We start from the raw sequence: 18,841 nt of genomic DNA, 5'->3' as shown, positions 1-18,841 counted from the left end.
ATGTTTATGGTACTGTTTATAGAGCTGATAATTATTTCCTTGATTTTGACAGTGTCAAGAACCAACTTTGTTCTAACTCAGAAAGTCACAGCTATGCCTCATTCAGAAGGGGAAAAAAACAAAACAAAACAAAACAAAACCATAAACAGAGCAGCTTCAGAATATGCCCCTGCCTCTCTTACTAAGTCATTCCTAGAAAGATGGCAGTTCTGAACAATTCTAGTGTATAGCAAGTAAGTAACCTGCACTTTCAATGAACCAACCTGAAGTATGACGTGTATGATAAAGTGGAGTTGACTAAGACAGTTAAAAATCAAAGAAAACAAGGCAAATTTTGATGCGAGTATTTTTATGAACAGCTTTCTACTTATCTATATATTTCAAACTGGATGTCTCTGGGGAATCTCTTGAAAGAGATTTATATTACCCAGGTATTGAAGCACAGATAAAACTGACTTGAATTTGTGGATTATGATGATTCATAATAGTCAATTAGCCTTAGTATTTCAATAAATAATGAATTATTGGCTTAGCACACAATTACTTAACAACTTCTAGTTCATTCAAGGATTCTACAATTTGAATGTTGGGTTTAAAACTGACTATTTTCTATAGCCTGAAAAGAAAGTAGGAGAGGTAAGAGGACGGAGATTTGAGGTCAGTAGAAATGGATGCATGTCTGTATCAAAAGTCACATACAGTATTAGTCATAAAGCTTTTTTCATCATATTCCAAATCTTAAAATAACTCCAATGCTTATCAGTCAAGAAAAACAAATTGTGATATATATTAATACAATGAAATACTATAAAGAATTGAAAAAAAATTGCCATGCATGAGTACTTGGATAAATCTCACAAGCAAGATATTGGATGAAACTAGTAAGACAAATGAGTACAAATTGTGTAATTCCATTTATATAAAAGCCAAAAAAGTCAAGATAGTAGTTACTTTGAGGTGCAGTTCGTGATTTGTGATGGGGCAAATAGAGGGCCTCTGGTAACATATTTTTTATCGGCATGGTGGCTACATAAATGTGTTTATCTTGTGAAAATTCATCAAGCAATGTGCTTACGATTTTGTACTTTTAAATATATTACACTTTAACTTAAAATTTACATTAAAATATACATTATGATATTTAATGTGCTAAAGTGTTAACTTTAAAAATAAAATAGCAGGTTTTTTTTTTTTTTAACCAACAACATGAGTTTATTTGGGGATAGTGGAGGAATTATGATCTGGGACAAGCAAATTATGATGAACCATAGGGAAGTCCAGAGAACAAAGGACAGGAGCTTTCGTAGAAGAAAGAGGAGGAAGTTGGGAGGGAATGTTTTCTACAAAAGTTCACTGGAAAAGAGTAAGAGTTCAGGGTAGTTGGTGGCTCTGACTGGCTGAGAAGCAGTTTCCCACTGGCTGGCTGTTGCTGGGTAAGGAGAAGAATCTCTCTTTCTCCTGAGAGAGTGTGTTAGGTAAGCTGTTTCCCTACTGAGATGTGCAAGCAAAGCTGAGTGGTAGTGCATGAGAGCGCCCCCTTCAGGGCTTCCTGACACCATTTTAAATGAGGTTTCCTTTATTCTGACAAAAGGAAGGAGACATTAACTTATGCAGAGATACCCAAGCAGAGCTGTGGAAGATGAGTGAGGGGCTTGAGAATGAAAAAGGAACGGAGTGTGGAAAAGCATGGAGTATGAAATAGAATGATGTATTCTTAGAACAGCATGCACTTTAATCCAAGTTGCTTTTTATGTGGGCAGAAGAAGAGGCTGGAAGGATAGGCAATTTCAGTTCAGTGTGTGTCTTGAAGGCCGTGTGTTTCATATGCCTCTGATAACCCAAGTCCCAACCCACTCTCTTAGCCTCACTTATGATTTCAGCCATGGCTGATGACGCAGGCTTCAGCTTACATTTTGCAGACAATATCTTCCCTTGGGCACGTACTGAATGTCTTTACCTTCTCACCCTGGAAAGGCTCCAATGCCACAGATGCTGGAGTAGCCCATTCTTCAAGCATGTGTGAGCGGTGCAGAGGCACAGACCACACTAACTGATAGTAGATGGGGGCTCACAGATACACTTCTCCTAGTTAATCCTGGGGTGGATGAAGCCTGCCTTTTGAGCTTCAGAAGTTTAGGGGGCAGGAGGGAGCCCTGTTGCCTCCACTGACTTTGATATCATAGCCTTGTAATAGATTTGCCTCTTTCCATCTCTCTCTCAAGTTCCTCACTCCCACTCTGGGAGATTACTACACACACCTCAGACGTTGTCTTGGGCTCTGCTTTAGGGGAGAACAGAAACTAAGATTTGTGGATTCTGTCCTGCAAGATAGGAGGAATCCCAGTCAGGAGTGGCTGTGCAGAGCTGTGCGGGAGACCGGGTAACACTGCGGGCAGGGAACTCATTGAGAGGTGGTTCGGGTCTTTTAAAAGCTGGATGAATCAGTCCATTCTTCTCTAAAGAAATGAGAAATAGGACAAAGGAGTAAAGTGGATGGGTGGTAAAGCATTACCTTTATGACAAAAGATATATTCAAGAACATGACTCACATCTTTAAGCAGATAGGCTTCTCGTTAATGAACCTCAGACTTCAGTTGCCCCTCAACAGTGTTACAGCAGTAAGACCCTCCATTGCAGACAAAGCCCCTCCTCTCCCACCAAGAGGCAGAGCAGGACACCCATGTACAGGCTGGAGAAAAAGAGGTATTGATTCCCAGCAATCTAGGAAATGCAGGAAACCAATATTGAAAAGCAGAATTTGAGCCAAGGCCTTGTGGGTGAGCAGAATTTTGACAGATGTAGGCAGAGGTCCCATGTCAGATAGTGCTGTATAAGCGATTAAATGCCAAATCAAAGTCATTACTGCAGTTTAGGAAATAGTTACAGGAAATAGATTATCTAATGGAGGATGCAGGTAGGATTTTGAGTATTTATTCCTCCTTAGAAAGTTAAATGGAATTCAGTCTTAACAACCAGTAGATGGAATTCTAATAACTGTAGTCCTCCATGTCTCTTCCTCACAGCCAAATCCGTATTCATTGAATCCTTCTCCCTTGCTGGTAAGCAGAGAATGCAAGAATACATTAAAATCATAAGTATTAGCATAGAATTTGCGAGTCTCCTTGTCCTATTATTAGTGCATTTGCAAAGTTCTAACCTTCTATGTTCTTGTCCATATTCTGTACAGGTTGGGAATACTTCCTCCAGGGTAGGTAATTAGCACCAGGAAAGGCAGTAATTGCTTGTAAAGCATTGTCATTCTTCTGTACCACAAGCCCTTGTTTACTGTCTCCACATTTACTGTTGCTTACTCACATATGCAGGTACATGAATAGGAAGGTGTATATTCACTACCCCCTCCAGGCACAGTCCACTTGGAAATACACAAAGCATACATAAAATGCAAAGGTTAGCTATATAGTATAGTCACAGTATAGTTATACACGATACAGTATAGTTTTTCAATATCTAAAATATAAATTCTTGCCTTTTTAATTTTTAAGGTAGAATGTAGAATCTTTAATTTTGTTTTACTTTGTTTTGTTTGGCATGCTTGGTCAAAGGAAATTTCAGAGCAGAAATAAGACTCTGACGTCTGGTGCATACTTTCTCTTCTGACTATTATGAGTCAGGACCTGCGGCTATCAGATGGTGTCAAAGCTTCCTTAACCTCTTCTCTCCTGCTGCCCAATTGCCTTTTGATCATTTCACTGCTAACTAGCCCTGAATGCAGGTGGAGAGACAGAAGCTGTTGATAAGCTATTCACTCCCTTTCATAGCTCTGGAGGAGGGATAAATAAATATGGAACAAGTGAGGTTTGGTGCTGTTTAAAGACCTTACTGATCTCTCTCAGTGTAGATGCATCGAAAATCAGGCTTATCTTAAAATACCAAGTTACTAATGGACCATTCTTAGTGATCAGTCTTTTGATTGAACTCACTTTCAATAATTCAATTGATTAGCTACTAAGAGTGAGGTCTTGTGTTGTATGTTAGAGACAGAAGAGTGAATAAGACTTGTCTGCTTTCTGCTGTCATGGGATTCATGGGCAAACCTGAAATACAGACGACACACAAGTAATTAAAAATATGGTAAGTGAGATGGGTAAGGGCAGGGACACAGGCGTTAGGGCACAGATAAGCTCAAAGACAGTCACAGAGCCGTAGGACTTGGGCTTTTTTTCCTCATCTTTCCCACATCATCTGTGTTCTGAGGCAAAGAGAAGAATATTGAGAATATTTGGTTGACTTGGAGTAATGGCTGAGCTCATAACCTTCCTTTTAAAATAGGGTTAGCTGAGAATTTTCACTTGTTGATTAATCTCTCAGAAGGCTCTTTGATAGCTCATACATCAAGTTCATTCAATAACCTCCTCCAATCAGGCTATTAAAGGGTCAAGCTTCAGGGTATGTTCCAATTAAAGTAACATTTTGTTGAAATGACCACAGAAGAACAGTGTTTTAAGGACCCTTAGAAATACCATCCCTTTTATTTTAATGATAAAAATTAGGATTAGATATTTAAGCAATATTTTTTTCTAAAATCAGACAGCCGAGGTAGAACCTCAGATCTTTTGTCTCAAATACATGGCATGATAATGAGTTATGCTCCCTCTGGTGAAGCGTCCAGCAGCTTTATAACCAGCTTATACAAGAGGTCAAGCACATATATAATCCTTGGGATCTGGATTTCAAATCATTGATTTAAACCTACCATGTATCATCAGAAAATAAATTTAAAAATTAAGAGTACCTATAATTTTTTACCTTTCCAGACTGCCATTTGATGACCTAACTCAGGATTTGAAAACTATCACCATAAAGATTTGGGGGGAGGGTTTAGGGATTTAAAAGGTTTTTCTTGATGAACCCAAAAGGGTTTCAAGTAACTGTTGCTTTGTTTTCCCAGGGCTCCCCAACTCTCTTTTAAATTTTTGGGTGCAGAATTGTTATGTAAGGGCCATATGCCAAATTTATCCATTTCTAAATTATAAAGTATACCTTTTTGCTTTTGTAGGAAATAAGATAGTGAAATAATTTTGTCAATTATAGGTAGATTCAGATTTAAATATTTTTTTAAAAGATTTGATCAATGTTTTATTTTGTGTTTCTTGTCAGAATCATCTTGTGGAAATTTTAAGAGCTATCAAACTAGTTGTTCTCTGTCAGAATTACTGAACCATTCTCATAACTTTTATTAATTAACTTATTTTATAAGGCAAGGAAGCTCTCTGAAAGAGGAGTTATTTTAAAGCCAACCCTGATCATATTTCTTCCTTCCACCTTCCTCTTAATTTGTGAGGTTAGTGAGATCCACACTTTAACTAATAGCAAATTTGATCTGTATGAAATCGGCTTCGCTAAGTACACTAGGAATGCCCAACATTCTTGTGTCATGGAAATTCAATTAAGTGAATAACTTATGTTATGAGAAAATCATGATGTTTTGGCCACTGTTGCTTTAAAATGGAAAGAGCAAATCTTTAGTTCAGTTTACTTTTGTTCTTTCCATGGTAAGAGCTCAGTAGTCGTCTTTCTCCAGATTTCAGAGATGAGAGTTTTAGGTCTCAGAGCATCTCCAAGGCCCAGGAAGTAAAACAATAGTAGATGATGGGGTTGGAGGTGACTGAATGAAGTATAAAGCAAGCAAAACCCTATCTTCTGACGTTTGAAGGTGTTTCCTCTAAAACTGTTCAGAAGTCTGTGATGGGAATCAGAACGAATGTGTCTTTAAGAAATCATCCTAGTGCAACTATTATATTAGGAGGCTTCCGCGTACTGTGTTAGTACATTTTAATTACAAATAAGTATTTCCATATGGTAGAATAGTTAGCGGAGGTCACCTGAATTTAATGAAAAATGGTTTCGTTATGGGGCATTTATCCTACTTTCTATTGGGCAAATCCTTCTACTTTGTGGCTCCTTACTCTGGTTGTGAAACTTGAAATCTGAGTTGTGAGTGTTGTTAGACTCACATCTGTAGACATCATCTATGAAAAGAGTGATAAACAGCTCAGGCTTCTTTCTGTTCGTTCTCATTTCCCCTTTCATATGTGCAAAGGAAGCCCTTCTCAGCATTTGTATGCTCATGATGTTCCAAGCCTTCCTGCGTCAAAATCACACCTGAAGAACTGATGAAATAAAGCTTTTCAGGAAAAAAAAAAAGTTCTTGGTACAAACAATTAGGTCAGTAGGTTTATAAAATGTGCCCATTAATTCTTAAAAGTCTCATGTGTCTCATCTCAGTACCTCCCTACATCTTGTAGAATGAAAGGCTTGGCTTATTGTTAAATCATTTTCAGCAGAGCAAATAGAGGAATATTTTGGTGAGAAGGTGGGGTGAGGGTCACAGTAATGGTGAGGAGGGGAAGTTATTTAGAATTGTGTTTATTTTAAGGGAAAAAAACCCACTTTGAATCCCTTTGATTTTATATTTCGATGTCTTGTGGGTCATCTGGTAATACCTAGATTAAGAAATCCACTCTGAGAGTGATAGAATGTTTGTTTAGATGACTGAGAAGGCAGGAAAGTTTTCTCAGAAATTCTGTACTCAACGTAAAAAGATGTACACAATTAAGGTAAATTTGAGATTCTCATGAGGACCCTAGCAGCTAATTCTTCTGGGCCTTGCTTCCACCATAGATGATGGGGTTACAGGTGAAACATCCTTTGAATTTAGTTGCAGTATGAATGTATTAGGGAATATAGGTAGAACATAATCAAAGAACCTGTTATAAAGCAAAGATTATTTGAGAAATAATCTCTGTAATGAAGGGCTTTTCTGCCTATTTAAGTCAAGATATACTTTCTTGCCTTTTAATGTCAAGATTGAAAAAAAAAGATTCTTGTAAAATGTCTTGAGGTTAGCCAGTAAGGATGCTGAGGCGTGGGAGCCCCAACTATCCCAAGGGGTAGACCTTGCAGCCCATCTGCAAGGCATACACCTGTAAGCTACCTGTGACCCACTGAGGGCAACGCTCTGCACAAGTGTCACTTCTCACAAGCAGAGTTTCATTCTTTTGATCTTTATTACGTGATACCACATGCACTCAGAGGAAACCAATTTGATCCTCAGCTCTGTTTCTTCATGAGGAAGTGTATCTGACTTGTGCTAATGACGTAAGTTAAGCTCCAAGTGAATTTTTATTAGGTATCTTGTCATTTGTGTCAATTACTGATGTAAGTAACACAAAGGCTTAAAATAGTCAAAATATATGCAGGCTTAAAGGACAAGGCATGCTCTTCAGTAAAATCTTTGGCAGTTGCCAGTCCTCTGAGAAACAGCTACATCAACCTCATCCTTGTGAGAGAAACCTCTTTATGTCCTAAGCTGATGACAAGCCACAGTAATAATAATTTTAAAAGGTACATGAGTCCCCCTAATTATTCTCACTAAGCCCAAAGAACAAAATAGCCCGGGGTCCAAAGCTCCTTCGACTGCTGTCCCCTCCCCTCCCCACAACACTCTGAATTCAGTTGTTATCTACCTTTTCTTTTCTCCCCGTTTTATATGCTGGGAGAATTTTGAAAGCATTGATTGAGTTACCTGATATTCTTTAACTGCAATGGTTACACATTACAGTAACCTGGGAAGTTGTGGAAATTTACCTATTCCAGGTGCCATTAAATCATATTTTCTGGTGTTGGGGAGACAAGATGCCCGGGACAAAATAAAATAGTTTATATATAATATGAGGTGTTGAGTATGTTAAAATGCAATGCAAAGACTGGGTTCATAGAAGGTACTGATTATTGTTAGTTGAAATTCTAAAAGAACATGGTTAGGAGAAGTTGGGGCTTGAGCTAGAATACAGAAAGGATATTTTAGGTGGAAGGCAGAGCCTGATGGAAGGGAAGAGTGCGAACTATGTCTGAGACTCCAGATGAACTCAGATTGGTTGAAGAAGAGTGATGAGGAAAGCCTGGATAGTTTTAGTATTTACCTGGGAAGCAATGGAAATTGGTATTATATAACTGGGTGAAACCAGGTGATGAAGATGCTTGAATAGAAGGCTGAGGGTCCAACCTGGAGTTAACATGGTTTCCGTCAGAGAGGAAGGGAATGGGATCAGAGAGAGAGGGCAGCATTCAAAGCCTCTGAGGTTCCTGGGGAGCCCGGTCGTAGTTTCCGCAGCGGGTTTGATGACTTGGAGCTATCATCCTTCTCTCAATATGTATCTTTCTCATTGCTCATTACCTACTGTCTGAATGTCCCTGGTATCTAGACTGTATGTGCCACTATTGGAATGCACCTGCATTTATGGAATACGTCTCTGGGATTTCTCAGTGTACATCCTCTAACAGCAACTCACAAAAGTTAAGTAGTTATTTTCACAGTGGTAATGAGCTATACTCTAGTTACACACTCTTGGGTAAATCACCTAGCCCGTTCAGTCTTGGTTTCCTCATTTATACAACAAAGAGACAAGACTAGGTATTTTCCAGTCTGATATACAGAACTAATATCATATACATTTCTGATGATTATTCTCCGCCAAATGATAAGGTTTGTAACTAAGATTGTTTCTTAATCATCTGTCCCCACTAGGTTTGGACACACTAGTATTTAGATAAGAAAGAATACACCTTCATTTTATCTGATCAAGTCAAAGAAAAATAATTGGTATTTGACAAAAAGGAAAGAATATTGATCTTATTTATTTTTCTTTTTTGAACTGATGAATGAATGTAAATTAAAAAATTGTAGGTTAATAAACTATACTGGCGTGAATATTCAAGACCAGTAAAGGAAATTATCAGATCCCATGTCATTCATATATAAAATTGACAGAGCAAAGAGTTATCCTTTCAAAGATTTTAATATGTACCTAAAAATGGACAATTTAGGATTACATAACTATATAACATTGATACTGTTAGAGATGTGAATATATATATTTTTTCTTTCAGTAAAATAGTTTCATGCTTATAAAAGTCACCCTAAGTCAACCTGGGACAAAGAGAACAACATACAATAGAAATAAACCAAGTAATAAATAGGGTATAAGTAAGGAAAAATATTATAAAGCAGTTACATTGTTGACATAAAAGAAAAAAGAAGTACAATTTTCAGTTATTTAAAGGCAATTCACAATCATTTCCAGGAATTCTGTGAGAATTTAAGGCCATCTGTTCTAAAGAAACGCTTTAATTTAGACACAACTGTAATTCTTGTCACAAAACTGTAGTTCTTGTAAAAACCGCACATGCAAAAACTCTTTACAATTAATTGTGGACAGGCAGATCAGTATATAGGAGCGAGTTATTTCACAAATGTGTTGTGCACTAAGTCACAAGGTTGTGTATATTTAACTGGGAATTTCACAAAAAAGCCTTCCAGCTTGTGCACCCTATGTGGCAACTTGGAAAGGTTTCCAAATCAAGAGAGTCAGTATCCCTTTGAATCAAAATATCTAGACAAGGTATAATGAAATAAACAGTTGAAAACATCTGCTACATGGTTCATAGCTAAATATTCTGGGTTTTAGTCTTTCTACATAATACTGTAATACAGAGTAGCGACTTTCCACACAAAGTATTTTCTATGCATTTACAGTTCACGATGTTTGACTTTTTATTAGTTCTACTTAGCGTTACAAAAGATAAAAACAAACTGTAGTCTAAATTTAGAACCCAAACTTCGTGAAAAATGCGTGTTCTTCCAGGATACACATCTGCTAAGTGTAAATTCCCATACTTAGCAAACAGCACAGAGGAACTGATTACTAAGCAGATGCAGCTTCATGAGACAATTCACTTACTGAGAAATATGAAAGCATCCTTCCCTTCCCTTGCTTGCAATTGCATTTGTCCAGACAGTCATTCAAAGAGATATTGCTCTTGTGATTATAGCTATTGCGATTTAGAAGACAAAGGATTCAATATTCAAAACTTGTGTTCTTAAGAACAGTTATAAAAGTATTGAAATTTTAAAAGTAGTAGCATGTAAACATTGATACAGAGAGACTGCTTTCCTATACACATAAGCAGTCAAGGACAAGATTCGTGTTAAAAAACAGTTTGTGCTTTTTCCCAACAATTCATTGGAAATTAGCTGTTTCTGTCCAAAAACATTTAAAGATTCAGAGACGACATCCATATTTTGCTTCAAGCATTGGAACAATTTTTATGTTGCTCATGCAACAACCATATTTACAGTTTTGGTTAGGAAGATAATTAATTTTGGATCCAAGAAAGCATATAAACTGCTAAAACCAAACTGAGAAAATCATCTCATTCCCTGGTTCATTACAGAGCACCAGGAGCAAAAGCATGGACTCAGCAGTTTTAACAGAAGTGTAGGTGTGTTAGCATTTCAGGGCACAGTCATATTTGAGTCTGTAACACATGGGTAGGTGGTGTGTACGGGGGAGGTGCAGGGGATGGCTTGATTCCTCTGGCCCTCATGTAGGAGAGAAACTGCTCAGGGATCTCAGCTAGGACATCTTTAGCTAATCTAGCCATGCTCAGTATGTGGTTTCCGCTTCTGTCAATATAATCCCTGAACGGCACAAACTGAAACAGAGGAGAAAAGAAAATTACTTAACAGGCATCAGCATGCTATTTCACAGACACGAAAACTAACACATGTAAACGTTTGGTTGTAGGAGAATCAGAGAAGCCCAGAGTAAGTGTGAGATGCGTAATAATTACTATGCATTTTAAAGAGATTTGATCCGTTACAAATAGCTCTAACAGTGACCACATCTTTCTAGTATACACTTTATCTAAAAAGGGATGTAACTGTTGTCTATGTTTTTCCCCACAATGATTCCCGTCTCCTGGTCCTGATACACCCATCATATTGCGACATGTGTTCCACAGTTCCGAGTTCTATACCTATGCTGATTCCTAACTGGACGGAGCATTATCCTCCCCAGGGTTCAGTTTCTTGTCCAGTGGAGTTAATACATGTGCAATTCAGCTTTCAATGTAGAAATACTACTCAATACAGGGTCAAAAAAAATGGTGTATATTGTTAAAGAGTCCTAAACAACATGTAAAGTATTTCCAATTACATTCCTAGAACACCAAATCACATGGCAAATGGACATAAAATTTACACAGTTCACATTAGTAGGAACCTGAAATATTCAGTACACTGAGTCTTGCCTCAAAGTTTTTTTTTTTTTTTTTTTAATGTCTGTTATTTGAAAAGGAAACAAACAAACAAAACCCCCAAACACCTCAGCGTAGGATTTTGGTATACTTCTTATGGGAACATCATCAAATATCATCATTCTTATTTTTATATCACATGAAAATGATTGCTCCATATTTATATAAGCAATCATGTGAGAATCCTTATCAGCTCAATACGGAATGCTCTGACAACAGATTGACTGATTCCATTCTCATTTACAATGGTTACTGAAGTTAATAAGCAGTGTGCTCTTTGAGGGCATGGGTTCAGTTTCCCCTTGGAGACATGATGATTCTTGAAAACAACTTGGGAATGATTGGAACTGTTAAATGTTGTGACAGTTAGGAGACAGGTATTTTAGGTCTTGGAGAAAAGGCACAGTGAAGACATTTCAGGAAGTTGAACAGTTTTCAAATATAATATTTAAAGCTTTGAATTAAATTGTTTTTTTTCTCCAGGAAAACTGTGAGCACACTTATACTGTAACATAACTTTTAAATTTACTTCGAAAGATTTACTTTTGATTTAAGCAATTACTCAAGATGTGCTTTCAGAAAACAACTGTTATTAGGAAGCAGACTTTAAAGCAGCTGGGTTGAAACAGATAAAGCAAGTTCAAATGTTAAGAAAGCAATTCACAAGAGTAATACCACTAACGCAGTGAAAGCAGTCTCTTTTAAGAAAAAGAGCAGAAAAGTACTCCTTTCTTTTTTTAAAAAAAAAAAAAGGCACACTATAGACAGACACATACGATCATAATTTTACCCTGTCTTGCTACCAGGAGGAAAACTCAGCACAGTTTTTAGAAGAGTGTCAGAGAAAGGTGGCAAATCTTTCTCTTACCCCAAAGGTAGCTAAGTAAGGGTGACAAAAAAGTCACAGAGTGAATATAATCTTCAGCTGAGCAGAGAAACGGGGGGCTATGAACTTTTGTGAAGTCATATTATCTAACTTGGATAAGATGATGCTTTTAACAAAAAAGCAAAGAGGTGCACACAACATTAGGTTTACTTTCTCTCTGAAACTATAATTAGAAAAATGAGAAAATAAGAACATAGTTAAGGATTAATGAGAAAAAGGCATCTGATTTCAGCTGTAGCTTATTTCATTCTTATTTTAAATGGCAGTATTTTAGAAATAAACATTTAGTCATGTTGGTATGGTTGGTATATACATAATTATCATTTAAAGTATTTTTTTAGAAGGTAAGTTTCTCAAAAATCTGTAGCTAATACCTATATTTCAGGAGAATGACGGCACTTCTGGTAAATAGTTGATCCTTCCTTAGGGAAAGGGGAACTCTCGCTGTATCTTGTATATTTACTTTTATTTAGGTCTTTACTTTTCTCCTAGACCATGGAAATTAAACTGTTACCTTTTTACCCACTATTTTCACAAACCCTAGAATTGGACTTCCCAGGTTCCGAGGCTGGTTCTCCTGCTTATTAGCTGCGTGATCTTACACAAGTTATTTCTACTCTGTCTCAGTTTCCTCTTCTATAAAATGAGGATAATAATAACACCTCCTTCATTAGGTTGTTGTGTTAAATAAGTTAACATATAATTGCTTAAAATAGTGCTTGACTCAATATATACTATATATGAGTTATGATTATTACTGTTCATTGGTTTATATATTTATATATGAGATGTCAATGAGACTATTTTCTTACTAGTCTTTTGTCTACATTCATATCAAACTTTAAATACAAGAAATATTCCTATAATTTAAAAATTTCTTTTAAATTTAGGTACAGTGTCAGTATTGTAACCAAAAACTGTAATTCCTGGCCTTTTTGTTATTTTTAAACACCTGTTTTTTCCACATTTCCAGCAAATGCTATAAGAAGTGCTAAATTTTTTTTACTGAAATAAAGAAAAATTCATTATTAAGAATGTTATGAGACTCTGAAATGTCAAAACTAAGATTCATAACCACTGTTCTCACAATACATACAGTCCTATTCATCTTTAAAATGGGTTCATAAATAATAGGTAAGAAAGAAATCTTAGTTTTCAGCCAGAGAGGGAAGTACAGATCTCATTTAACTTACATGTGGTAAATGAGGGCACAGATTCTAATACGCCCCTTGAGTATTAAGAAACTTTCCCCTGTGTTAAGAGTCACTGTCGTAGCAAGAGGTATTAACAGGATACCTCATCCCACATGTGTGTTGAGGGTAGAAAAAAAGATGTTGAGAACTTTCTGCTCACTAACCTAAATTACCTGAACCTTTTCCAAAGGGACATTTATCTCTTCAGTCATATAACAAGATACTTCCCTAAGTGAGAGATGAAAATGATGACTGACTCTTTGCTTCCTTCACCTCTTAAGGTCGAATCTTACACTTTTCATGACAAAATATACCCTCTTCCTTCTAGGACTATTGCTCACACCCAACTGCAATCACAGTTTTCCACTCAGCTTCCCAGACAACTCTGTTTATGGTCTCTGTTAATCACATCAACATCATTTCTGATCCCTGTACCTGCGGACCTCCTGTTCAAAACAGCACCCACACATTTGTGCATGGATGTTGATCACTTACTGCTACCACAAATTGGACCCTTAAAATGCTCAGGTTAGAGAAATAAACCAATTTTTCCTTTGCGCTAGTTTTATCACATTCATGTGAAGAATACTAATAAATGCATTCTGTTCAGTAGAAATATGCCATATCCTTGACACTCTGTGTCTTTCTTTTGGCATCCACCCAGTACCAGGAAAGTGTTCTACATGGCGGGTCTAACAACTAGCGTTGCCTATTTGTGAAACAAGTTGGAATCAGTTTGGGCAAATGAGCTTTTAGTTGCTGTTCTGCTCAGTTCTACTTGAATCCTCCTACTGTGCAGAGCTCCATTAGAGATTTTCAAGTCTAAGCCTTCAAGGTTATTATTCTCCTTTTAATGGAAAATATGATTTAAATATAATTTTAAAGTAAATGATAGGCTGGCAGCAGCTGTATGAAATCAGAAGAAATGATACTGGCATTATACACAATGGCCAATCTAGAGCACATGGAGGCAAATCAATAGAAAGCCTTTACATATACTGATTTAAGAAAATAACTCATTTAAGGTTTAGAATAACAGCCATAGAATCTCATCCTGCGTACTGTTTATACTACGGTCATATGAGACTGAATCTTGAGGCAATAAATATAATCACATATAAAACTGACTACAGTGTCATATGCCAAGGTACAGCTACACAGTGACATAAAAATGACTTCCCAATGGACTATGCCAACATCCTAACTAATAATAATAACTGATACTGATATTAATGCATTTTTTGAGCAACTGGTAGGTGGGAAACCTTCTGTTAAGTGATTCAGTGCAATAACTCATTTAGTTTTTACCAGCACGTTATCCATATTGCGAACATAACAGAAGAGAAAATCAAAACTTGATAGGCTTTATTAACTTACCCCAAGATCAGATAGTTATAAATATCACGGACATTATTTGAACCCAGATGGATCTCTTACACATTTACCACTAACAGTGATATGAAAAGGGGCACAGGTCCTGAATTATAAAAAGGGGATCCTGAAAAGGGGAATGGATCCTTAATTATAATTTGGCATTTTAGGAGAGTTCAGGAGAGGCACCTGCATTATAACAGAAGAGCACAGGTGTTGGAATCAGAACCCTGCTGGTAATTTGGATTTACTGATTTATGAACTAAAGAACTTTGCACAAGTTGTTTAACATTCCATCTTGGGCTTCAGTGTCCTTATTTATAAACTACTATAAGGCAAAAAGGCAAAACGTGGCCAGTACTTTTAGGAAGGTATAAAGGGATATGCTAATAAAGTGAAAGAAAGGAGAAATTAGTTCAAGTGAGCAGAGAGAGGGCTTTGTGGAAAGCTGTGTACAGTGGGAAATTTCAGAATATAGGGTTTTAATCAGGCCCGTGAGGAGGAAGAGTATTTCAAGTAAAAGCAATAAAAGAAAATAAAAGCAAGAGCTACAGAAATGGGTGATGCAAAGACAGTTACTGGTCTTATGTTTGTCTAGACAAAGTGTGTGTGTGTGTAGCTTAAGAGGAAGATTGGAGTTAGGCCATGTAGACTCTTAAATGCTGTTTAGATTTTAGAATCAAAGATATACAGAATATTTTTTTAAGGATTTTAGACTAAGACATTTTAAGATTAAATCATGATGCTACTTCTTACTAGCTATGTGAGTATGGACAAGAGGAATTAAAGTTCATTTTTTCTTTTATAAAATATGGCAATCAAAGTACCCTTCTCATAAAGTCAAGGTGAAGTAATGTTATAACTCTTCGCCTGCCTAGCATACGACGGAGTTAATAAATTATGAGATATTACTATACAAAGAAGTTGGATGGCATTTAAGATTTGACTTAATAATGAAACCCCATCTACTACTCCCCACTTTTCTGTTAAAACTCAGCTACTTACTACTGTTTACAGCCTTAGGCTTTTCTTTGTCCACTTAAGAAATTTGGGATTTAATTTGCTGTGTGTTAACTTGATTATCAACATGTAAGAAACCAAAAATAGGGAAAAGGTAAGAGAGTCTAAAAAGACCTTATTTTCTGATAATATTTTAGCCAGCAATGTTTACAGCTTTGATTACAATGGCTTAGATATTTTCTGGTGGTAGGAAGACTGATAATTTTATTCTTGGCGGGGCCTTGCAACGCCAATGTTATAAATATTCAAGAATATTTCTATTTTTAAAAATAACTTATTTAAAAATGTCTTAGTGAATGGTAGAACCAGGACAACTGTGGTGGTGGAATGTTTTAAAAATTTTATTCAAGGTGAGAGAAAGTCACCTTGAAAACAATGTGATATGTAAATGATTACCTTGCTCACTATTTTGAAAAGACCAATCACCATTTAGGAAGTTTTCCATGAAATTAGAAAAGGGTACATCAGATAGCCTTAACTAAATATAGACATTTAAGTCAAGATGTCATTGTCATTTAGAAGGCTACTATTTCTCTGGGAAGATTTTAGTTTCCTGTTCAGTATTGGTAAAATCTCGTGACTCTTTCAGTTCAACTTTACATAGTAGAATCCCCTGAGTGTTTAGTTGTATCCTTAGGTGTCTTCAAAATCTTTGGGGATCTCAGTGTCACTTAATCGTAGTAGACTGGTCTCAAGATTTTGACTTTCAATGAAAGGAAACATATAGTTATACATGTATATATATGTGTATATATGTATATCATACTGATAAGTAAAAGTATTTTCATGTCTGTTACTTCCTTTGAGACTCAAAACATCATGGAAAGAGCAAAGATAATGGAGAGTCTGGAGGTAATGGAAGAAAGGCTCAGAGAGATTTACTGACTTGTTCATGATCCGAGTGACAACATCATAATTTAACAGACTTGGGTCCTATCTCAATATTCTGTCCAATGTAGCATATCCAATTAGAGACTAAATACTTTCATGATCACGAGAATTTTCATTTTATAAATAAAATATCCATCAACTGTTGGTTGTCACAAACATAACATATTAGTCCTCCGAAAGGGAAACTTGATGATGTGAGCAATCTTTACCTCTTAAGGGAGAAAGCAGTAGGAGTTGCCCTAAAGCATCATTCACATGAGAATGTAAGACATGAAGCTGCCTCTGTTAACTTTGCAAAAATGCATTCATTGCAGCAGCAGCATAACACATTCTAAAGGACTTCAAATTCATACTACCCTGCAGTAATTTGATTTTTTTGGAAACTGAACCAGACATTATGGAGAAATTTTAGATAAAGTGTAATTACTTGGACCTATAATTATGTTAATTAGGTTAAGGTGAATAATCATGTATCTAATTATAAAAACAAAACACCATGGGATTCTTAAATAGATGACCACATCACCATGTTCCTTATCTCAGCTGCTTTTAAACTAATTATTCATGTGTGTGTGCCTTTTACTGTACCAAGAACATTAGGTTAAAAGTTTAAATCATATTTAATTATCTTCTTAAAAACTGTTACACAAGCTTCTACTTTAAAATTTAATTTTGTTGAATGATGAACAATGCTTTTTTAGCTTTATCAAGTTAATCTTTATATTATGCTTACAGATCATTTTATATTATTTTCCCTCTCCATTTATTTTTGTTATTTTTGTTGTATTTTACTGAATTCTATTTCAGTAATGTATTTTATATACGTTATCTGATTTAATCCTTACAACAGTGCCAGAACACTGAAATTGAGAAAGCTTGTCCCAGTTATCACAATGGAAAATTCAGGATTTGAACCAAATTTTGTCAGATTTCAAATTAGATTCTTTTAATGACTGGATTATGGGTGGACATACAGGTTATTCTTTAGGAGATAATATTTAAGTCTATTGTTTGCTCCTTCAAAACTTTTTATATCATGAGCTCAAATAATACAAGACCTTCCCTTTCCTCTTTGAAAGTATACTTCATAGCCTTTTTTGCTTTTGCCATCCTAAAAGATATGACGACTCTAAAGTATGAAGAAATTTAGTTGACTTAATTCCTTGCTTTCAGTGATAAATTTTACCTGTATAGGTTACTGACTTTTTTCCTTTCTATTCACTCCCAGAATAGTAGGGTTTAGTTAAGTATTTTTCTGCATTCTAGCAGAATTATGAATTGTGTGTATATAAATACATATATACACACACACACATATAATCTATTATGTTCATTTTACTGTATTAAATATATTGTTATTATATTAATAGTGTTACTTATGTATTTCAGTTTATATATTTATGTATAATTCTATTTCTCTACTTTTCTAACCATAATCCACAGGAGAAATATAAAAGAATCTACATTTTTGGTTTGTTTTTACCAAGTTTACTTACTCTGAATACCTATCAGCTATCTTAAAATATATTGAAGCTTTACTGAGGACCAAATAATAAATGAACAAGCATCATTAAAAAGTCCATTATGTTTCTAGCTTCTAATTTTACGAAAGATCTCAACGATACTTTCTGGCAACAAACAAGTGGGAAGAGACATTTATTAACATCTCTATTTTACATACGGCAAACATGAAGCATAGGGGAGAGTAACTGGGTGCTTCTTCTAGGCCCTGTTACTTAACGTGCATCTCACAGAGAGTCAGCTGACTACATGAAACAGAACCCAAGACTCCTGATTTCCATTTAAGTTGTTCATTTACAAATCAGCGCTGACATGACCTCTTCATAACGAACAAAGGAAATAATTTTCATTAAGTTCCTTACCTGCACAATGTCCCTTTCAGCATATTTTCCTCTGGAGGAAACTCTTACATCATCTCCATCCAATTCAACCATTGCTTGAAAATAAAATAGGGTCATTTATTCAGTCCATTTTAGCCATATACTAGAACAATGCAGGCAGTAAGTAAATCAAGAGGTAAGGAGTAGCAAGATGTCATATGTAAAGACAGGAAGCTTGTTAATCCTTTTATCTCCTCAGTGATTTCCTCCACAAAACCTGACTGAATGCACATTTTTTACAAATGGAGAAAGCAAGTTAAGACCTCATGTGGCCCCTTGAAATAATAGGAGAGCCAATGCACTGTAGAAGTCTTAAGGCACATCTCCCCATTCTAAAGATTCTCAGCTCTGGGTTATATACTTCCATGACTGATTGAGCCAGTGATGCTAATTCATTCAATTTTAATTTTTTCTCTCTAATTTAAGAAACTTGGCCCTAGTCATTACAGAATTTCCATGAA

At 35.9% G+C, this 18,841-nt stretch overlaps 1 protein-coding gene across 3 annotated transcripts in view; it reads right to left on the bottom strand.

Annotated features, from left to right (window-relative positions):
- Positions 1-8,800: 8,800 nt before the first annotated feature.
- The window catches only part of CPNE8 (copine 8), a 171,055-nt gene continuing 161,014 nt past the window's right edge, over positions 8,801-18,841 (bottom strand). For all 3 annotated transcript variants that reach the window (XM_006202855.4, XM_015238039.3, XM_072973000.1), the window contains 2 exons: positions 18,363-18,436; positions 8,801-10,515 (listed from right to left, as the gene is read on the bottom strand). In XM_006202855.4, coding sequence (XP_006202917.1) covers positions 10,327-10,515; positions 18,363-18,436 — 263 coding nt within the window. In that variant the 3' untranslated portion in view covers positions 8,801-10,326. The remainder of the gene's footprint in view (positions 10,516-18,362; positions 18,437-18,841) is intronic.

This window comes from Vicugna pacos, chromosome 12 (genome assembly GCF_048564905.1).
Source record: "Vicugna pacos chromosome 12, VicPac4, whole genome shotgun sequence".
Classification (NCBI taxonomy): Eukaryota; Metazoa; Chordata; class Mammalia; order Artiodactyla; family Camelidae; genus Vicugna; species Vicugna pacos.
This window is presented reverse-complemented; position numbering and strand designations above follow the sequence as displayed.